Below are 24,142 nucleotides of genomic sequence, written 5' to 3'. Positions count from 1 at the left end.
ACCTTTCATAGATTATTAAAAATAAGACTTGAAGGCATACATTTTATTCGTCATATACTTTTAAATTAAAACAGAAAGATTATATGTGCTTTAAATTGAATACCAGAAAATTATAAAAACTGACATTTCCAGTAAAGCCAGAGGGTTATGGAGACTAGAAATATCAGTCTTATTTTTATTTCTGAAATATAAAAAAAAATACCACTTGAGACTCAGGAATCATGAATGTTACACTCCTTCATGTTACACTATTTATTCTGTCCCTGTGGTATCAGCAGGTGTCTACAAATCCTATCTGGCAAAAGTTGTATCACTGAGAGCACTGTAACAGTAATTATAGGTTAACTCTCAATTATCAACGATTGTGGATCTGCTTTTTGGATTACAGAAAGATTCTGAGAGCCCTTGTCATTTTGTTAGCATCTGAACGTGTCTTCCTATTTTCTTCCAAGGTCAAAAGTAAATAGCATTAGATTATTCATTTATAACTGCATTTTTCCTCCCTTCTATCTATGTAAAGTAAAATACTGAAGATAATGTAACTCAGGGCATGCCCTTTGTCAAAAGAGTTGATACATGGTTAATAGCACAAGGGCAGGGATTCAGTCCTTGGATCCTTAAAAGCTATAAGGAGTCTGAATACTTTTCCATGCACAAGCTTTGTTTTAGAAGTTCACAAAGCTCGTTTTGGAGTCGAATGGAGAAGTCTGTGATATATAGCACATAGACTGATTCTAACAGATGGATTTTTCCTGAAATAACTTCATTAGTTAATCATTTCTTTTACATATACTTTTTCTAGTTAATTGGTATAGCTGCCAGCTGGAGCTGTTAAGGCTGCTCCAAAGAAAATGGTAGGTAAAGAGAAAATTCAATAATTTCCGCAATTCTAGGATGAAACTTCTATTAATTTCATGATTACGTATTTGAAAGTTAATTTTTTTTTCTTATGGAAAAAATATTTTTTTCCGTCTTATTCCAGAAACGTTATGTTATCTGTATTTAAACCAAATCAGTCATCTAGAAGAAAGTTTTAATTTTAATAAATATAAATCAGGGTTTGCCAAACTTGACACTATTGACATTATGGACTAGATAATCCTTTTTTTTTTCTTTTTTCTTTTTGGTGGGTTGTCCTGTGCACCATAGGCTGTTAATCAGCATCCCTCGCCTCTACTCACTGGATGTCAGTAGCACCTCCAGTTGTGACAACAAAAATTGTCTCCAGACATGTGCCAAAGGTCCCTGGGGGCAAAGATCGCCCCAGCTGAGAACCACTATTCTACCATTCTAGAAATAGGTTGTTCCTAATTTTCAATTCAATTTTTAAAATTTAAAAAATAGTTTAATCTATGCATTTCTGTGTGTATTTAACTACAGACTTGTCTAATATGTTACAAATCATTGCCTTTTAGTCAGGTAAATAAAATTTTTCGGAGGGGATTATGTAAACAGCTCATGCTTTCATTAATCTCTCTGGATAAAGAAAAAAACAGACAAGATAAGTGTCTTATAACTACCAATGACTATTAATTATCTAAGGAATGTCATCATCATCTTCATCATAAAAAGTATTAAGGATATTTTGACCTTTAAGAAAAGTCCTCAGTGTGACTATGAATAGATAACAAAATTCTGTGGTGGGATCATTTGAGATGTAAATGATTAATGATCAGCTTAGGTGCCTGAGGCATTTTCTAAAAGGGAAAGTAGTATAATTTAATGAAATGGACATCGAGAAAACTGGAATCTGTTTTGACTTTACTGTATATACTAATGGAGTGACATGGGGCTCACAAAAGGATTAGCCATTCAGATGAAGATATTTACTGGTCTTTGAAATTCAGTGGCAAATATAATGTTCACTACCCATATATCACGTAGTGATGTTTCCCTAATTTATATATCCATGGATCTAGGAAGAGTACCATAGGAATGAGATGCTAATTACTATGGCTCTGAAAAGGAAAACAATGAGCTTATACTAGTTTAGAATGAAGGTGAGAATATAACAACATAAAGTATGCAGAGAGAATCACTCATTATGTTAAAAAAATAAAAACTACTAAATTCCACCCAAATTGCTATCTTTCTAGCAAAGGTTTTCGAATACAGATTTGCTCAAACCGGCTTTTCATATAAGATAAAGAAAAATTTTAACATTTATCAACTCCATGTTTGAATATAAATCGCCCCCAAACTAAGATAGTTACCTAAAAATTTCATAGTGATCTGTCTTCTTAGACTTTCCAGAGTAGCTGTAAGAATTTAGATTTTGCATTTTACTTAAAAAAAAAAATAAATTGTTCTTTTTAAATGGGTACGTTACATTGTGATGATTGCCACTTTTTATGTTTTTTTGTTTGTTTTTGTTTGTTTTTGTTTTTTTGTTTGTTTTGTTTTGTTGTTGTTTTTAACACACTCTTTGCTTCAGCATGGCAAAAGAAAAATAACCCCTTGTGAGATTTCAACTAAAAGGACTAAAGATCATGCACCACATACGTGCCGTACCAGCACATAAAGAGCTTCGTTTCATTCTGTCATGAACTAACCGTGTGACTCATGTACAATCTGCACACTTACTCTCTGCAGGTTCTTTAGACCGGCGGCCGCTGGACGACTTCCTCAGCAGGCTTCGTCCAGAGGTAAAGAGGCTGGTGAGTTCTTCCAGAGGGCTCGTGGGCGTCCGGGACCGGGAGCCGCTCGGGGCCGCCCCGTAGGTGTTCGCCGAAGCACTGACCATCTTGCCCCCGTCCTGTGACACTGGCCGGCTGGTCGAATGAGGCACTGATGGAGAGCTCCTCGAGAGGCTGCCTGAATGCACAGCGTCGTAGGGGGGAGGCCTTTTGAGGCTGAGGGGCGTCAGGGACCTCCCCATGCTCACAGGCGATGGGGAGGCCGAGTGACTTTTCGGGTAGCCATGGGGGGACTGCGTTCGGTACAAAGTGGAAGGCGGAGGAGGGGACGAGGAGAGCACAGAAACAGCAGAAGCAGGTCCTAGGGGTCCGCTCTGGTCCTTCTCCAGTTTAGGATGGCCGGAGGGCAGTGAGGATGGAGAGGCTCCGGCCTGCTGTTTCATGTAAGACACGTTTTCCAGCACAGGAAGCTTTGTGACCTCCAACGGGGTGAGTGGGGACTCATCGGAATTGGGGGAGCACTGCACAGGGGCTGGTGGGAACACCAGCAGCGGGGGTCTGTGAGAAAGCAGGTTGGGGAAGGGCGGGGGGATGTCACAAAGCAAACCCTTTGGAGTACATGGCACTGAGGACTTGGCGAAGTCCACGTCAGGCACGGTGGGAGTAGCACACTGCGAAGAACAACTGTGATGGTCAAAGTCACATTTGGAGTCCTGGCCTAAGTCGTCAAAAATGGGGTATTTCATTTCCTCATAGACGGCCTCGCTCTGGTCGTCATCCTCTTTCCTGAAGTCTCTGAGAATGTTCCCCACCATCTCGATGTACACGGGTTCCTCCTCCTCCGTGTCCCCTGCGGGGCTGCTGACCTGCGAGAGGGAGGAGTCACGCGTGAGCGACGTCCTCCTGGGCCCGTGCTTTTTGATGTACGTTTCATCAAACGATGTGCTGAGCTGAGTGTTCGGGTTGCGTTTTGGTTTCGGGGGAGGGATCTTCTTTGAATATTCGTCACTGTGGGGTCTAGGTTTGGCGGATACTAAAAGAAGAAGAAGAAAAAAAGTAAAATTGATGAATATGATAGGAAAGTTGTCAAAAATAATTTGCACTGGGGTTTACTATTGTAAACTTTTGATGGCAGTGGAAGTCTGCTTCATTTCTATTTTGGGGCTTAGACTAAAAGTCAAGCAACAACAAAAATCAAGCATTTCCCATATTTAGAGAAACCTGACGACAGAACTACAGTAATATTTATCTTCAAACTAATATTTATAATCCAACACTAGTAAATACATTAATACCAGGACTATTCATTCCTCTGCCTTAGAATTGCTAAATAGAAAACTTCAGATGAAACATGTTGGATAAAAACAATCACAAATTTCATAAAGATTAATCTCCAAGAATCGGGGGGAAAAAAATCTAGAATTTCTGTTAGTGCAGATGGTCACAAATACACCATGGGGTCTGAGCCCTTTCAATGAGGTGGCTGTTGCACATGCTCACAACTTGCTTTCATTTAGGATACAATTGCCCGGGCCCGCTAGACTTACTCTTTGCCTTGGTTCAGATAAATAACCTCTATAGAGATGGGTCTGACACTTCAGGGGAAATTGATGTGAAAATCTTATGAGTCTAGACAAGTTAATCTCCAGATCTCCAGGTATTGTTGAGCATGGTGTATTTGTCTGTTTTTGTTCATAAGATCTCTTATGATAACCCAAATGCTGTCTTGGAATGAATTTATTAGATATGTTGTACTGACCCATCAGAATCCCCTCAAGAGTTTTAGCAGAGAACAATGCATAAGCTTTAAAAATAACTTCTGGAAACTGACAACAGATATGCATATGAGCGCATCCCACAGCATGCTGGAAGCCCCCTTTGTGAAGGAACATAAACTGACACCATACAGTAGGGTGGCACAGGCTGGCAACACGTCTGTGATTGAAGTCAATTGTTTAGCATACAGGGAAGTTACCGGAGTCTTGTTATTATCTCATTATCTCATTGTGTTGATATATGAGTACAATGATTATTAGTATGTGGCAGAACGCAGTTGTTTGTGGTAAATGGTAGCATATAATGCAAATTGACAGTATAGCTTATAGGTGTAAAACTATGAGAAAATAACAGACTTCTCTAGAGTCTGCAGCCTTCAGGGAGGAGGATCTCAAGACACAAATCAGGAAACACCTGAAATCACCTTTATTTTTATCAACCAGCACAACACAGGAGATTCTCTAAAACTTACTAAAGGAGACACAGGATTAGTTAGGCAGCTGCTCGACTCATCAGCCCTGTCTTCAGAGAAAGGGAACCAATCAAATATTCTAGCAGTGGCTATGCCTCTCACTTTTCTAGGTCATTTCTGCTTTCAAATATTCTGCTCCACTGTGTTGATTTTACTCACGACATCAAACAGGTTTTTGAAGGCAAGGTTCTTAATGCATCTAGACGTTTTCTTTAACTCATATAAGGAAAAACTACACATCCTTTTCCAGGGAGTATAGCAGTGGAGTCTTTTAGTGCCCAAAGCAAAAAGCCTAGACATAATGGGGTGAAAAACACCCAGACAATTATTTACAAGGGACCCAAAGTGACCAATAGCTCCTCTATCTCCTACTGGTTTAAATTTCACTGGTTTGGAAATGTACTGTGTATGCTCATTTTCACAATTTAAATAAATCATCAAGTTATATACAAAAATCTGAGCCCAAATAAAGTAAAATTATACATCATTGAATAAGGCTGACTTAGTACTAGAGATACTTGGAAAGAATGAGGATTTAGAACAAAAGTCCACCCCCACTACTCTTCTGAGCCTTGTTTCCTTCCATCCTTCACCTCCACATATCATTCTAGGCTGAATAACTTATGCTCTAGGAAAATATTTGCCTCCGACTACTGGGTTCTAGGAGTTGAATGGTATGAGGTTGGGGAAATCCTTAGAGGATAGAAGTCTGAACAGTGAGGTGCTCTGTGAGTGGAAGATTAACCTAAAGCTAGGAATTAATGTGTGTCCATGTGATGGATGACTTCATTGTATGGAAAAAATCATTCTTAGGATAAGATTTTCATTTGTCTTCCTCCTAAATTATAATTCACTTTTGTTTTTTTGACCCTTCACTAAAGTCTGATATTCCAACTTAGACTTGGGTAGGTGTATGGAGAGAAATAACAGGACAGGCAGAATTCAAGAATCCACTGACCCCAAGCATACATAGCAGCCCAGCATGAGGAGAGACCATAGCCCAGATTCCAAGGCAGTGAGGGGTCAGTGGGTAGAGCTGGGAGGGACATGATACTCAGGAAAGTAGCAGCCTTCTGAACAACCCTGGAGCCAACATCCCTCTTCTCAGGTAGATCAGAAGGCAGCCTTTGGAATGAGCAAGATCGATGCTTGGGTTGCAGCCAACCTCTGAGAATACGACACCCATTTTGTTTGCTGAGAGAAACAGAAAATAAGTGAAGGCCCTTCAGATCTATGAAATGATTGAAGAAAGAAAAGGTTTTATTCTAGAACACAATGTAGTTAGAATTAAGGTAGAGCAATTACTCACTAAGAAGGAGTTTAGAGAATCCATTTGTATTGTGAAGACAATTTCAATGTCAAACCAAGTATAGGTGCTGTCTGACAAAGGGAAATAAAATACAATATGTAACTCTTATGGTGATTCTGAGATAACCAAAACTGACCATTGCTATGCACTGAATTGTATTCCCCCAAAATTCAATGTTGAAGTCCTAGCTGCCCAATATGATAGTATTTGGAGATGGGGTCTTTGGGAGATAATTAGATTTAGATGAAGTCATGAGGGTTAGGCCCTCATAATGGATGGGATTAGGGTCCTTATAAGAATAGACACCAGGGAGAGTGTTTGCTCTCTCATTCTCTCTACCCTGTGAGGACATAGGGAGAAGGCGGCCATCTACAAGCCAGGAAGAGTTCTCACCAGAAACAACTGTTGTTGTCACCTTATCTTGGACTCTTGGCCTCAAAAAACTGTGAGAAAATAGATGTTCACTGTTTAAGCCACACAGTCTATTGTATTTTGTTATGGCAGTCCAAGCTGACTCAGATAACGGTTTATTTATTGAGCCCTTGATAAATACCCTGGATAGCTGAATAATGCACACCCACTTTAATTTCTTCCCCTGGCATCGGAGTACTTTAACCAGCTTTATTATTTTAAGAATTAATACAACTCTTTCCAAGTCTTTTAAATTTAATTTTCACCTGCCTCTACCCTATGTCCCCTTATACTCTGAAACCATGTCACAGAGAGCATATTACAGCTAAATATAGAGATGCTCTTTCCAGGTATCCACCCAGAAGCACCTGCAGACCACTTGGCCTATTGCTATTGTTTTTCTTCTCAATCAGACTCTCCAACTTCGCAACTGTGCCAAGGCACGTGCCATTTGATTCCGCCCCACTTTCTGGATGTGTTTTGTTTGCTGTTGTCATAAGCTTTGGCACGTTGACTCCTTGCTCCACTCTGTTTCGCTGCCCACCAGTGAAGCAATTCTCCAGCCGGCCTTGCTCAGGGAATCCTTCCTTATCTGGGCAAGTTTCTACCCTCTACCCTTTCCTGCATGGAGAAAAGAGACTAATGCAGGCAGACTCATAATCCAAGCACACTTTGCTTCCTGGTCCTCTTCCTTTGTATTGATCCAAATTTGAAAGGAGAGTATTAAGGCTTAGTTAGAGAGTAAAGTGTTAATTACAGATGATTGGAATGAATAAACAGATTCATTCCTTCAATATTGGGAGACTTTTTTCCTAGGCATTATCAGGATCCCATTTCATACCTTCCTTGCAATCTCTCTGGAAAATCAGAGAAGGAAACAATTTATTTTCTAATAAATTGATTTTTTTCTCTCCATTTGTCAATATCTTAGTCCATGTGTTGAGTAAATAATTTATGGAGCAATAAAAATTTGTTTCAACTGTCATGTTTTTTGTTTTGTTTTTAAGTTTACCCATAAAAAGCAAAGTTTTAAATTTTAAGCAACATTGTCACATAATTAATTGTATTTTAACCTCACTCTAGGAAATTAAGAATTAAAGAAAAATTCATCTGTATAAAGTCATTTCTTTAAAAGTTACTGAAAAATAGTGTTGATTTATACACCTAGATGCTAAAACACTGCTAATAAAAAAATTTTCACTTCAAATTTCAACATTTAACCAAATTCAACCATAATAAAAAGTGATTTTTATTGCTTCGGAATGAATTTTAAATTATTTCTAATAAGCCCAAATATAGAAGCAATAATTCCTGTTCAGCTCTCATAACAGAAATTTGAACACTTAAAATAGTATAATGACAGTAACATTGAATAAGCAGAAAGTGACATTTTTGAAATGAGATATCTGGGAACAAAGGTTATGCATGGCTTTCAGTCATGCCCAGATGATCTGTCTTTCACAGTTAATTTTGGAAATCCACCATGTCCCTTGTCAACCTATCCTTCTGAAATATTTTTTTTTTCCTTATTAAAAACAAAAAGAAGTGTAATGCAAAACCGGTCTTTAGTATCTGTGGATGTTTTTGACCCAAGAAGTGAAAAAACAGACAGAACACAGGTCATTATTTCCTCTGATAGAAAGTCTCTTCAGCCACAGACTCCCAGAATTTGAAGGGTTCTTAGACATTATCCAGTCAAAACTCCATGTATTACTGATGGAGAAATATATATTCCTTATCAACTACTTAAAAAAAAATAAATCTCATAATGTAAATTCAATCGTTTTTACCTTTTAAATCAAAGGAAAGCAACAAAGGGAAAAGGCTATGATTACATTATTTTGATGTCATTACACTGTATATGGCATAAGGTATCACTTTAAAAGGTCTTCTCAGCCCATGCTACCGTGATGGAACCATAACTTTTAGCTCTGGTTACAGAGGCATATTTAAAGAGGCAATTCAAATGGGGAAATGAGAGCCCAGTGAAGAGAAATAAGATCCACACTGCTTGATACTGGTACCAGCTGATTCTAGAAGGTGAGAGACACATTTCCCACTTTCAGTAGAATTGTGCTCACAATAACTGTCTTTTCACAACTCAAGATTCCAAAGGTTTGAGGAATATTTTTATTTTCACAGTCACAAGCTCCACAGTACCATCACAAAATTGTTCCTTTTTTTCCTTTTAATTAAGGTGTTTATAAAGGGATGGAAGTTGCAGATGTCTTTAATATATGATAGTAGGACCAAGAAAGTGTGATAACGTACAAAAAGGATTGGATTTAGAGTTGTAAATCTGGCAACAATATATACGAAGAACACAGATCAAAGTTTGGGTGGAAACAGTGTAACACATGGAACTGGCTCAACACTGTGGTTTTAAAGTTGAGTGGGACTGAAAGAGTTTGGACTTAAGCTAAAAGACTTGATAGTCTCTTCTTTGCCGCAGTCATGCTGCACCAGTTTGGCAAATTATTCTGGAGTACATTTTGATTTATATTCACTTTTGTCACATAGATAGTAAGGGACTGTAATCAGAACCACTATTTTTTAAATTACTCATCTCAACCCATTAGTTGAAAACAAAACTGGAGTTTTTTTAACTAATATTTTTAAGAATGTGAATTAGAATAGTTTAGAAAACATGAGTACATTTCATGTGATAAAAGCAAACATTGTTTCTTGAAACTATTTATTTATAAATATATAGATATTTCCTAGGTCTCCCATATCTCTTATCACAGGTGATGCTGAGGAATGTTTGAACAATCCTAAAGCAGAAAACCTCTGGTTGACAGGCTTCAGCAAGGAATCCATCAATTATGTTCCTCCCTGTATATGCATACGTTTCCATCCCTCAAGAGGCGGGGTCTATTTCTTCTACCTTTAAATAAAGCAGCTATTGCTTTCTCCTAAAGGAAACCAGGCACTATGAAAGAAGTTTGACTACTCTGAGATCACCATGCTGTGAGGAAGCCCAAGATAGCAATGGGAAAAGAACCTAAAACCTCAATCAATAATGAAAATAAAACCCCAGCCATATGACCCTAGTAGAGCTGACCCAGTCACTTCCCAGCTATTTGAGCCAGCTCAGGTGAGACAGCAGGCACTTCTGATGTGGGGATGACACATCATCCACACCGTGCCCTACTAAATTTCTGACCACAGAATTATGAGCAAATATGATCATTGCTTTTACATCTCTAAAGGTTGGAATAGTTTGTTATATAAGCATATACATCTGAAACAGGTACCAGAAGTACGGTTCTGCTATAAGAAAAATCTAAATTTTATTCATTGATTCTGGGACTGGGTGGTGGCAGAGGAAAGGACAGTAGGGAACCTGTTGGGAGGCTGAAAAGTTGGTGAGAAAATTGCTACTGGAGGATAGAGAAAAAGAGAGGTATGCTATACTTGATAAAAAAAAAAAAGACAAGACTGTGTAATGTAGATAATATAAAATGTACCTAATTAAATTGTGGACCTAGCTAAGGAGAGTTCTAGAAGAATGTGAAAGTGCCAGTTGGCATGTTTTAGCCATGTATGATAAGGGATTGTGGGGCAGGGGGACCCAGGAGGGAGTTTCAGTTCTCAAAAAATGAAACAAAATAGTTCCAACACAGGATTTGCCATGAATCCTGCTCTGAGAAGCCAAAGGTTTTCAAAGTGAAAAATGGCCACAGAACAAAGGCCTTGGAGGAAAAATCAAATTAAAGGTGTGGCTGTAAAAGATCTTGTTGAGATCTCTGTAAGATTTAAGGCAACAACCCCAGGGATTTTAAGAATCTTACAACCCTAGGAAGAGATGGGCATTACTCAAAATAATTTGTTCCTTTTGTCTAATGAAATAGAATATAATTTGATTCATAGGAAAAACACAAAGATTAGGAACGAACTTTGCCAACTTTGACTAAAAGGGACAGAGACAGTTCAAATTTAAATTTGAAAAAGCCTTTCGGGCCCCCAAACAATGAAGGGCTGGAAGAGAGCTGGGAAAACTACTCAGGTACAGGTCATTTCTAATGAAAGAAGGAAAAGAAAGGCTGATTCAGAGAGCAGATCTAACAGCTCAGAAAGCAAAGTCAGAGAACGACTCATACCAGGGAGCAGAACTGGGACTGAATCACTATTTCCTGCCCTTGGAATAGAGAGAACTGGGTTCATATACACAAAGAAGCCAGTGACTTCTCCAACCTCCAGCCGGCACTTTTTTGAACAGTACTGTACACTGCAGTTTTCCTGGTCCTGATACCTGTCTATGCCAGGTTTTGTAGGGCAGATAAATTATACTTTTAGTTCAAACACCTTTGCATATGAGAAATGTACCCAAGGAGTCTCATGGCACCCAGGCATGATTTATATAATGAAATACTGGATTTTAAGCTGATGTTATAATGCAAGGACTCCTTTCAGCAAGATGGTGACAGCATTTTGCCCACTGGAAATACTGTGGCTAGAAGGCAAGTTGTGGTAGACAGTTTTCGAAGACAGCTATCCTGTATTCCATCCCTCCTGACGTGCATTGTACCTATCAATAGGTAGAGCCCCTCTTCCTCTCCTTAAATCGGGGCTGGCCTTGTGACTTACTTTGACCCACAGAATGTGTACTTTGAGTCTTGTACTTAAGAGAACTGACAGGTTTCATTTCCTCTATCTCAAAAACCAATTGGCAGGTAAGACTTCTGAGACCAACGAGCTATGAAGAAGCTCAGCCTAGTCATGTGAAGAGGCCATGTAGTGGAGAAAGAAAGCCCAGACATGTGAATGAAGACATCTTGGGCCTTCCAACTCACCTCAACTGCCAGTTGAATACAGCCAAATAAGAGACCACAACCAATGTCATATTAGATTAGAAGAACCACCCATATAATCCACATCAACTCACAGAATAAGAAATAATACATTGTTACTGCTTTAAGCCATAGTATTTTGGGTCGGTTTATTACATAGCAATAGATAACTAAAAAAAACCAAAAACCAAAAAACAAAATTTGTTTCCTGTTTTTGTGGATAACTCATTGAAGATGCTATTGCTGTTTTCCTGGAACTAAAGTAACAGAAAGCATTTTTCCAGAATAGAGAAATTAAGGAAGTAAGATTGCTTTCTGAGTATTATTGAATCACCAAGGGATAATTCTGAGAAAGCACATAAAAAGAGAGTACATACTTTCTGGTCCAAAAGACTGGATTGAAATCGGAGTGAAGGTATTGACATATGTAAAGGAAGAACAACTAGAGGAAAGCTTTCCAGCCTCAAGGAACATAAAACCAGGAGACTCACAGAGAGAAACTTGGCAGCCCCCACAGCAGTGCCTAGGGGATACGTCCTCTGTCAGAACCCTGTTGTGGGCACACACCCACCATGCTACCAGAGCCTGACGCCTCTACATATATGATTCGTTTTCTGACTACAGGTTCACCAAGAAACCTTTGAATAATTTTGACTTTCAAAATATTATGCATATGTTTTTCACTAGAAACAAGCAAAGTGGAATTTGGTTTCATATACTGGTATGGTCTGAATGTTTGTGTTCCCCACCCCCACCCCTAAAGTCGCATGTTAATATGTTGAAATCCTCACACCCAATGTAATTGCGTTAGAAGGTGGGCCTCTGAACCTTCCTGTATGCCCATCAGTGTGCGTTCTTGTAAAATCCAGTCTTAGTGATAACCTTGCTAAGTCAACTTAATCAGAAGCCCCCCACCACCTATACCTGACCACCTTCGATATCTGATCAGGACCTTCATACTTCACCGTCCCCCACATGATGTCTGATCATGGTGGTCTATATTCAGCAAGAATTCTATTAGATTGGTTCAGCCAGGACCCTGCATACTCCTGATGTTTCCTTTTAGTAACTTTCTATCGACTGACCCTCACCACCGCTTGGCTATAAGTCCCCACTTGCCCATGCTATATTTGGAACTGAGCCATTTCTGTACTGAGGTCTTTTTTCCCCTATTGCAATTGTCCTAAACAAAATTTGTCTTTTCCACTTTAACTACTATGCAGTTCTGATTTGGTTTGACATCCCTGAACCATACATAGCTGGCTTCTTTGTGGCCATCACATATTAGCATGAAAGTCACTTCTTTAGCGAAGTCTTTCGTGGCCACCCAATCTGCCTCTCTCTCACTGGATATTTCTCTTGTTGGTTTCTCAACTGCTTTATGTAAGCTTCTACATGCTTGTGTATGTATTTTCCCCACTTGAGAGCAGTGATTACCCATGAAAATAGTGATTCCCTGTTTGTTCTGATCTTTGCTAAATCATCTGTGTAAAGTGACTAGAAATTCAGATTCTTGGTAAATATCTGATTACTGTCCAGTAAATGGTAGACCTTTGCATTCTCTGAGTCAGCATTTAGGACTTCAGGTCTTCTCCAGTACATCTGGAGTACATTTTGACTTATACTCACTTTTGTCACATAGATAGTAAGGGACTGTAATCAGATCCACTATTTTTTAAATTACTCATCTCAACCCATTAGTTGAAAACAAAATTGGAGGTTTTTTTAACCAATATTTTTTAAAAAGTGAATTAGAATAGTTTAGAAAACATGAGTACATTTCATGTGATAAAGACAAACATTGTTTCTTGAAACTGGAGTCATGAGCAATCCCATAAATTTCAGTTTCCTTAAGCATTATTTGGGCTACGAGGCAGGAAGATGAGGAGGCCTTAGAGGGAAGATAACAGTGGCGGAAGAAATGAAGGTGTTGGTAAGAAGGGACTCAATAGAACAATATTCAACATTACCCACAGTAGAAATCGAGGCTAAATATTTCACTTGCCAAAACAGAAGTCCAGAAAACTTCACTGAGAAATTGAAATGGTCCTCTTTCAATTCCCTTATACTAAGGAAAGGTCAAGTGGGGGACACAATGGAACGCAGGGCAGACAGAATTCACAAGTTAGATCCTGCAAGTTAGAACATATAAGATCTAATGACTTTGTAAGCAATATCCTAGACCATGAATTTTGAGGTTATAAGAATCATTTCCCAAAAAGAAGAACCTTCCTTGTTGATAGAAAACTTAACAAAGCAAGGCCATTTGAAACAATGTCACACATGTGGAAATAGGAAACAAAAGTACCTTAAAACTCTCATCCTTGCTGTGTATGAAAGAGACACTGTACTGGGATCTTTATGTCATAGTCAAGAACTACTATCAATATAATAATAGCATGCTAGATCTTCCATCATCATCAAACATAATTTCCATTCTTTTTTCCCCTTGGCTTCCAAACGACCACTGTTTCCCCCACTTCTCAGATGTGTATGTATTCAGACTTTGCTCTGACATTTTTCTCTGCTCCTCCACTACCTTACATAAACAAAAACCTTCCCATGATTTAAGGCTCAATTAAAGTGTCACCACTTCCTCCCTTCCCTCACTCTTTGCTTTTATATTTGTGCTTCACCTATTTCTTTCTTGTCACATTCTTCATTTCCTACCTTGTCCTTGGTTATCAGCCTTCCTCTCCTAAAGACTACAAGCTTTCCAAAGGCAGAATCAATTCATTTTTTGAAAAACCCCAGCAAACTTAACAGAGGGACTTGCTCCCAGTGGGTATTTGTTCAATAACTACCATGTATCATTAATTGTTCACAGGACAATAAACTACTAATGCATAATGACATTAAATTTTCAATTATCTTCCTCATGCATTCCTTCAGATTGTCTTCCTTCTTCCCTCCATTTCCAAAGCTTTTTAATGAAAGTTGATCTACTTAGAGTTTTTAGGAGTAGTTTATCTTAAAAACTCGCTTTATTTAGGAAAAGAACCTAAATAAAACTATGTCTACACTACTACAGGTTCTCCAAACCTATAACACTCATGTTTCTCCCCCCTGTACCAATATCCTCTACCTGGAGGTCGATCAAATGACACTTAAGAAGTCCAAGCCAAGGAAAACAATATACACATTTAAAACTTAGATATGGCTGAGTTATTAAACCACTGATTATAACTCTTTATCTCTTTGCCCAAATATTTTGAAGCTATCAGCTTTACAAGTTCACAGTAGCTATCGCTTGTAGCATCACTACCTGCAGAGAAAGAAAGTTACCAAATAAATAAGCTCATTTCCTGAGTCTTGAGGGGGAAAAAAAAAAAAAAAGTGACAACAAAAAATGTAGCCATGGAAAAACACATGATGCTGAGCATGCAACAGAAGCTCAGTTAATTTGGATTCAACCCAGGAGGGTATTATGTTAAGGGAAAGTAAGTTGGGAGAAAAATCCGATTAACCACTGGAACATTCCCCATCCCTCGGGCTGTCAGTGCTGTAGAAGCCGAGTCCCTGCTGGGCCATAGATCCAGTCTACTGAGGATTAGCCTTTGTAAGTCTGTCCTGGTGGAGATATAATGATAGAAACGTTTGTGATCTTTTAAAGTATCTGAGATCACAGATCTCAATCAGCGTGAAATTACAGAGCTATAAAACATTTCATTCAATTTCACTGAAGTTGTGTTGATGTGTGCTACCAACTTCTCTAATGGAAATACAGTGATGGTAATAATAGTAATAATAATAATAATAATAATAATAATAGCTATCCTGAATCAAATGCATTTTTTTGCATCAGGTCGTGTGTTTTGGGAACATTATTTCATTCAATCCTTAGGAGTTAATACTCATATGAGTTAGTATTCTAAAACCCATTTTATAGGCATTGAAATTACATTTACAGAAAAATTGAATTACTTGCCTAAGCAGTAGAAACTGGCATTGAAACCAGGTGATCTGACTCCAGTTGCCATACTGCCAAAGAATAATTTGCCTTTATGGATGATGGTGCTATCTGTTGTACCAATATATAATTAAGTGTGTTTTAACCATATAACAACAATGCCAATACTCTTCCATGAGTCAGATTAGCCTAAATTCCAATCCCAATTTAGTAGTTGTGTAACCATGGGAAAGTGAACTCTAACCTCTTTAAGCCTCAGTGAACTCAACTGTTGAATGGGTATAATTATACTTATTCATAGGATATTCTGAGGATTTAAAAGACACGATGCCTGAAGTATTTGCATACTGCTTGGGTCATAGGAAGTAAAGCTTAAAAAGTAAAATCAATATCATTATCAATTATTATCAGTAGTCATAAAAAACTCTGACTACGTTGGAAGATATGTAATGAGAGCATATGCCTTCACACATACTTTACATTTATTTAGCACTGAGCTATAAAAATTAATGGTGCCAATGCCAGAAAGCCTACTGGTTCTGGGAAATTGTAAAATGAGCGATTGCCTAAATATATATAGATTTTATGTTCACTGAACTATGAAATCAATATTTCAGTTTCCTTTTCTATTAAGTTTATATCCTATGTATATCCACATAATAGAGTAAGTGAATTTATTTTGAAAACTGTATTCTTTCCTTTAAAATTACATAGGGTTTGGAATTTTCTGGACTTTGCCATTTCAGTGCTGTCATTCTTAGTTTCTTACCAGTATTAAGTTGAAAAAAAATATATGATTTTTCCTTGGATGAGTTTTAATTTAAAAATGCAATTAAACTCAAAACAAAAGCGAAAATGAAGGATGTAAGTCACGGCGTATGTGTAGCAATGAAGAAAATCCAACAGAGTCGCACCTTGTATTCAAACTCCCTGTTTTTCAAAATGCACATTTAGGAGATTGTTTTCTGCGCTTCTTAAATTTAGGAAAGGTGTGACGATATTGTAAAAAAGAGAAAAAGAATATTTCCAAAAGACGAGGTGGTTCATCTTGAGAACATCCTAAAGTTTTTTTTGCCATAGGTATGTGGTGGACACATGGATTTTTTATATTTATGCGATTCAGTTTGGGATATGATAGAAACTCCATTATCCCTGTAGAGTGCATCCTCCACTCCTGTAAAGTGGGTTTGGAAAAGGAAAAGGATTCCCTTTTGTGTGTGTGCAATTTGTACTTAGGTCTGATGTCCCTGTAATTCTTGAGTAAGCCCTTCATGTAAGTTCCATGTATCTTTCTCTAAATTCAGGTGAGGAGAATGGTCCCACCAGGCCAGCAGACTTGACCCAGGCCAGAACCTCACTAACCATGAGGAGCAGACACTGTTCTTCTTTGGGTCTGAGTTATTAGGGACCACTGGAAACAAGACAAATTGAAGCATTGTTGCACAGTGGGGGACCGTAAGCCTTGACTTTTGAACCCAAGGCCTTAGATCAGCTTTGCTCTTTCCTTTCTCATAGTATTTGGCAGTTCTGTTCAATCCACAGTAATTTCAGACAAGGGGGTCTGAACAGGCAGGCCAGTGGTGGGTCACGCAAGGCACGCCGGGAGCCATTCTTACTGTGGCTGAATTCACGCGCTATTTGTAAACCTAGCCTTTCATTATTCAAACAGTTCTGACAATCTCAGAGGTTATTATTTGTTTTCAGTTTAAGACTTAGGTTTTCTTTTCTTTATAATGAAAAGTCATTAGGATGCCATGAGTCCTGAACCCCAAATGTAAGAAGAGAGGGCATTAGGGTTGTCCGGTCTATGTTCTCAGACCGCAGCCCCCAGATTATTCCCTGTGAGTCTTTTTCTACCCCAACTCATATCTTATTCATCTAACTCAACATCAGCATGGAGTCTTAACCTCAAAGTTAAACGTCAACTCGTAGATGTTCTGAGTAATAATAATGGGAATTTAGAGATGTGCTCTAAACCTAACCACAAAGTGTGTTTTCAAATTCAAATTTGAATTTATCTGTGTTTGTACACATATACACATATGCATGTATATGTATATATATACACATATGAATGTACATATATGCATGTATGTATGTGTATATAAATAAATGCACATAGACATATATGTGTAACATATATTATACATACATTTATATGTCTATTTCCTACACACTCAGCAATGTCCTGCTTTGTGGTAATAAAAATGGTTAGAATGCTTGATCAGACCCTTTACATATAGAATTGTAATTACTATAATCAATTATCTCTGACCATGTCATGAACCCACTCCCCCAAGTCTGCTCAAACCCTGGCAATTCCTCCTCATAATTATTAGAAAAAATAAGGTCTTCCGTCACGTGACTCCAATCTCTTTCTCCAGCCACATCTTACAGTGTGCATGCCTTTTATAACTCCCGCCAGCCAGAGGATTTTCTTTCAGTGAGTCAGACTGAAAAAAGTGATTTCCCCCCTCGGGGGTCTCCTGGCAAGTACTCCCTACCATGTTTCCCCAAATATAAGACCTAGTCAGACAATCAGCTTTAGTGTGTCTTTTGGAGCAAAAATTAAAATAAGACCCGGTCATGTTATATTATATTATATTATATTATATTATATTATATTATATTATATTATATTATATTATATTATTATACTGGGTCTTATATTATAGCAAAATAAGACCAGGTCTTATATTAATTTTTGCTCCAAAAGACGCATTAGAGCTGATTGTCTGTGTAGGTCTTATTTTCAGGGAAACACTGTGCACCTAGAATGCCCCTAAGTAACCCTGAGACCCCTTGTTCCCTGCTATTTTACCTTTACGTCTTGGTTTAATTTTCACTCAGGAACCTCTTTCTTGGAAACGTGATCTAAAAACAGTGTCCCCTGGAATCCTCCCCTTTTCCGTGCCACCGTTTCTAGGTGCACGCTTATTTGTGTCACTGATTGTTTAATGTCCTCCTCTTCCCCTAGATTGGAAAATCGTGTCTGTCTTCCTCGCCTCTGAAGCCCCAGCTCTAAGCACAGTGCCTGTTTTAGAACACAATTCGAATTTTGCAAAGTTACGAAAAAAAAGATATAAACTCTCATATTGCTCAGTCATTCTGAACACCAGCTTATTCATTTAATTTCCAGAAATATTGTGTAATGAAGTAGCTAAGTGGGTTGATCTTGTCTCATCATCAGACATCTCATCTGTGATCCATATAGAAGAAACTTATCGTAGTATGAGAAGCAGCAAAATTTGTCCAAAATCAAATTAAAAAGATGCAGTCAAAATTCACCCAAGCAAAGCTGATAGTTTAGGTAGAGACCAAGCAACTACAAAGGACTTTGGTGCTAGAAATATTCAAGTAGGGAGCTCACATGAGGGGAAGTTAATCTGAGCAGGAACAAGGTTTGGGGTGGTGTCCTGGGTGGCTCAGCAGGTACCAACTGCACGGAAAAAACACTCAAGGTGATTGGGAACAGTGCTACCTCTTCCACTTCCTCAACTTTGAATGTTCTCAAGTAAATTTGCTCCTGACGATGCTTTTCAAATAGCAGAAAGACCCAAACAGGGTAGACAAACTATCCCTTCCAACAGGAATATCAGTGTTACCTTGGAGGTAAGGATCCTTTGCAACCAAAAGCCTGTCCTAAAAACCTCAGATAAGCACCGTAAAGTACACAGCACTTCAAACAAAAAAATAAGAGTTTTTCAGTTCGCTATGCCGGCAAGCTGTTTGAAATAATACCCAAGATTCCTGAGTCAGGGGGACAGTTGAGCTATTGGATACATACAGTAACCGCCCTTCAAATGAGCAGGATGCCACAGTGCCCTGGATTTCTCGATGTTTTTCTGCGTATTTCTGCAACCAGATCCGAATGAGAAGAATTGGTTTCCTCATTCATGTATCATTTGTCATACACCCACACACAGCAATAGCAGAAACTGTTCTTTGCTCCAGTGAATTTAAAGGGGGAAACAAAACACATAGCATTTCTAACTATTTACCACCAAGTGAGACTCACAACTGACAAAACATGTAGGAAAAAGCACCAGTAACCCAAACTACTGCTCCTACCCCTTCCTTCTAGATTTGTCGTGAGCCTTTCATAACATTCTAATCCTTTAACGAAGGTCCAGAACTTTGCAAAGTCAGACCTTAATTAAATTATTTCTTTTGCATATGTTCATTGCCATGAATTTCGAATTTCGTGAAAGCCTGCTCCAGACACAGAACTCCATTGAAAATTGATGCAAAGATGCAGACCTTAATTGCAGGAACAAATCCATTGAGATGAGCAGATGACTTAACATTTAATTTCAAATAATATAATGCATGCAAAGATGGAATGATATGTGCAGGTTACTAAAAGAAAAAAAACACATTGTTTTAAGTTTTTAAAAATCCTGATTTTTATATTATAGCTATCTAGGTGAATTGTGGCTGTGTTGCAGCTAATGCCCTGTGCATCGCTCATGATGACACCTCACAATAACCCATAATTGCCTCTGTGCTTGCCTGTGTCCTTCCCGGATGCTCTCTCCATGAGCCTTACCTGTCTCAATCCCCTCACATAACCAGTGTCTAGCCAGGGCTCTGGGACATAGCAGAAGCTTTAAGTATTTGTTCAATAGATGAGTGCAATGATTCAAAATCAGAGGCGTTATGGACTCCTTATGTGTCTTGTCATGCCGTGCATTAACCAACCCTTGTCTATCTTCTGAACTTCTTTTTCTAACCTTGTCCTCATCGCTCACTCTGCTCTAGCCCCACTGGCCTCCTTCCTATTCCTCATTAGCAAGTGTGTTCAGATCTCAGGAACTTTTACTTGCACTTCCCTCTGTCTGGAACAGTCTTTCCCCAGATATCTACATGGCTTGCTCTATCACTTTATTTCAATTCTGCTCAGAAGGTTTTCTCTGACTGCCTTTCCTGCCTCCCCACCTCCACCCCACCACTCCCTCTCTTATTTATCTCCATAAGACTTATCACTAATTGGTATCATATTATATGTTTTTGTCTGCTTCGCTTATTGTCTGCCTCCCCACACTGGAACACAAACTTCATGATGGAAGGGGCTTGTTTTTAGGCACTGCTATATGTGCCCCAGCCCTGCAGCAGTGCCAGCCATCTAGTAGTTGCTCATTAAATTAGTGTCAAATTAATACATTTACAAGAAGTCAGTGGTTGGAAAGTACTTTCTTTCTTTGTTGCCTACATCTCTGCCATCTCAAATTTCTACAGAAAATCCATTCATAGAAGCTGGGATGAAATGTGTGGACAGTTTAAAAATAATAAAAAGTAAAAACAAGGGACAAAAAACCAACTTGGATAGTAATCATTTTTCCGACCCCTTTACAAATACTCTTATAGTTTTGATGAACCAAGTTACATGTGTAAAATTCTGAACACATCACAAAACGCTTTTTAATTCCTGCTTGCTCCAGGGAGTTTCTGTTCCAATTGAACAATTACACCCTCTAAAAATATGCCCAATCATCTGGATGCAAATGCAATATTTTATTGGTAGGAAAGATACCACTCAATTACTCAGATCTTACTCAAATTTTGCTATGATTATGTCTTTTTGAAAGGAACCATGGTGTTCTAGTGGGCAATTCAGCATCATATATCTAATGCCTTGAAAAATGCATTCTCTTTGCCTGAAAGATTGCACTTGTAGGTGTGCATTCCAAGGAAATATTCAGTCATATATGAAAAGATACATACATGCATCTAAATCAGTGTTGTTTCTCTCAAAATAAGTTAGAAACAAGTTAATAGATATCTGCCCAAGTATTGTGTACCTAAATGATGAGACATTATAACTACATAATAAATTTCTCTGTAAATATAAAAATAATGTGATAATATGCCTATTGACACAGAAAGATGGTCATGTTTATAAAATTATATTTTGTGTATATGGTATATTATATATTTTCATATGACTTGAGAGAGTATAATTGTTCTTTATCATTGTTTTTGCATATGTATATATTATGATTTTCATGTCATAATCAGTTTTCACTTTTAAAATAAGTAATTATAATATTATGAAAATGGAGCGAGGATAAAATAAAGTCCCTTCCATTTATATCATGCATTTGTAATAGGGCAATATCTTCCTCGAGGGGGTAAAAATTTGCTCCTGGAGCAGGGGCAAAACAACTTACTCTTTTTATGTGTAAAGCACAGATATACACACAGCACATAATAGATATACAGTATATCCGTGGTATTAAAATGTCATAGGAGGGTGATTAGAAAAAAATATATATCTAAAAAAGTCTCCTTATAGAGATAATAATGAAAAAATTGTTGAGAAACCGCACTTCATTCCAATTCAAACATTTTAATCTTATGCTCATGTATCTTTTAGGAGATATTAAAGTTCCTTCCATTTATGTTGTACATAATTACTCCTTCTCACTTCCATTAAGTGCAGGTTTAAATTCAACCATTGGCCCTGAGGAAAGGGCTCTACATAAATTCATGAGGAGTTTCTAGAAAGAAGTAAAGGAATGAGGTTCCTAGATCACTGACGACAAAGAGCTTCAGGGTAGGAGGGAGTTAAGTCTGACATCCAGTAAGCCACTTTAGGTGTCTCGAAAGCAATCCTTAGACATATTTCTGCTTTTTTTAATTGAGGTCAGACAATGGGAAGCTTTCACGAATCCCTAGACATAGCACTTTTTTTTTCTTTTTTGGCATTTGTACAATGCCTTCATTTAAGACCTTCCTTAAAAGCATCCTCTCAAGTGATAAATGAGCGACGGAGTTGGCAAGCCTTTTCTCTACTGACACTCATATTTCAGAAAGTCAGGATTATGATTAGAGAAGCACAATATCAAAGACAAGGCCCCAAATCAGTCCCCAGAGCAGAGAAGCTGAAATTAGAATTATCACCATTTTCCTCCCAGGAACAATTTGGAATCCATCAAAAGGACAGTAGTGGATGATGCTAGAACATACGCAATGGGGGGGGGGGGGGGAAGGCAGCTTCTACCTCTCAGTATAATAAAAACAATTTCTATAGGTTGTCATAGAAAATTCTCAAGAGGTGATTTAAATTCCACTTGCAAAAACTAAACAGGCTGAAGCAGTCCAGTAACATGTCACAAAGCATGCTCAGTCCCCAGGTTTACCAAGTTAATGATCAGAAGCAGAGTGACGTCACAGTACTAAGAAAATACTTTAGTTCTCCTTACCCGTCTCCAGGAATCAGGTTAGCCTAATTAAGGAATGTTCTATCTGGTGAGACTTCACCCATTCTTGGAAGTCACAGTCATCAATTAAAGAGAAGCCATGGGAAGGAGAATTATGGCAGACCCAAAGATTTCCAAGTCCTAAAGCCTGGAACCTGTGATTGTATGACCTTACATGACAAAAAAGACTTTGTAGAGGTGATTGAGGCAAAGCACTTTGAGATGGACAAATTAGCCTGGATTATCCAGGTGAGTCCAATCTAATCTAATGGATATTTAAAACAACGGACCTGTTCCCTGGCTGTGATCAGAGGAAGAGATGTGATGATGGAAGCAGGGTCAGAAAGATGTGGCACAAAGACTTGGCCAGCTATTTCATTGGAGATGGAGGAAGAGGGTCATAAACCAAGGACTATGTGGCATCTAGAAGCTGGAAAAGTCACAGAAAAGGATTCTCCCTTATAGCCTCCAGAAAGGAATGCAGTCCTGATGACACCTTGATTTTAGCCCAGGGAAACTCCTGGGGAACAGAATTATCAGATAAGAAGTTTGTGTTGTTTTAACTACTAAGTGCATGGAATTTTGTTACAGCAGTAATTGGAAGCTAATATAAAGACGAGGGTGAAGAAAAAATTTTTAAAAATAAATTAATAAGGCCAAGGGTGGAAATCGCAAATCCACATTTTATTCCCTACATCACTAGTTTTTACCTATAATCCCAAACATCTTGAAGATTGGTGTGGTGAGGTTAATCCTCTCTCCTTGGATCTCCCCCTTGGAGGGTCACACCAGGGGTCAAACCAGTCAGTTCCCAAAGCAGAACAGAGGCAAAGGAGGAACATGAAGGTAAGGAATCATATTTCCAAGGACCCTTGTTGATTTTTCTCCGGATCTATCAAATCAACACTGTGATGCATTAGGCAACATTATTCCTCCATATTTGCTCAACTGCATCTTTGTTAGAAAAAGAAATGCCCATCAAACAATGTACTTCCACCTAATCTTAAAATAACAGTAAATTATAGACCCTGGCAATCACCTTGGTCTACCCTGCTTGGCCTTTTTGTGTTCACCCAACAACTTAAATATGATAAATGAATTCCAGGGGGAGAAAAAAAAAGGAGAGGCTTTACAGGTTCTTGAGGTACGGGAACTCTGATTAGAAGTATATATTTGACTACAATTGCATGGACTGTTTTGTTTTCATCATTTTCTTCTCAATCAAATACTGAGAAGGCTGGCCCTGACCACCTATTTAATGTTTCTCATTCCCCTCACAGAGCCATACATCCCTGTTTCCACTTCTTCACAGTATTAGCACTATGTAGAATAACATTTATATTTCAGCTCTCGTATCTATGTTCTCTAAAATATAAACTCCATAAATTGGAGATATTCTTTTTTAAATTTATCTATTCTTGCTACATCCCCATTTTGTAAAATAATTCTTGACATATACTAGGCAAACATTACATATTGTTGAAAGGATGGATGAAGAGATGGAACAGAGAAGAAAGAAGATAGTTAATGCACAGAAGGTAAATAAATACTCAGAGAAATCGTGAGATTTCATAAATATTCAGTGGGCGGTTATTAATAGGAGATGTGGAGAGAAGCAAGGATTAAGGGTGAC

At 38.2% G+C, this 24,142-nt stretch overlaps 1 protein-coding gene across 2 annotated transcripts in view; it reads right to left on the bottom strand.

Annotated features, from left to right (window-relative positions):
* The window catches only part of NYAP2 (neuronal tyrosine-phosphorylated phosphoinositide-3-kinase adaptor 2), a 242,919-nt gene that overhangs the window by 94,148 nt on the left and 124,629 nt on the right, over positions 1 to 24,142 (bottom strand). For both annotated transcript variants that reach the window (XM_019736641.2, XM_074314124.1), the window contains one exon: positions 2,584 to 3,669. In XM_019736641.2, the coding sequence (XP_019592200.1) occupies positions 2,584 to 3,669 (1,086 nt within the window). The remainder of the gene's footprint in view (positions 1 to 2,583; positions 3,670 to 24,142) is intronic.

This window comes from Rhinolophus sinicus, linkage group LG01, assembly GCF_036562045.2.
Source record: "Rhinolophus sinicus isolate RSC01 linkage group LG01, ASM3656204v1, whole genome shotgun sequence".
NCBI lineage: Eukaryota > Metazoa > Chordata > Mammalia > Chiroptera > Rhinolophidae > Rhinolophus > Rhinolophus sinicus.
This window is presented reverse-complemented; position numbering and strand designations above follow the sequence as displayed.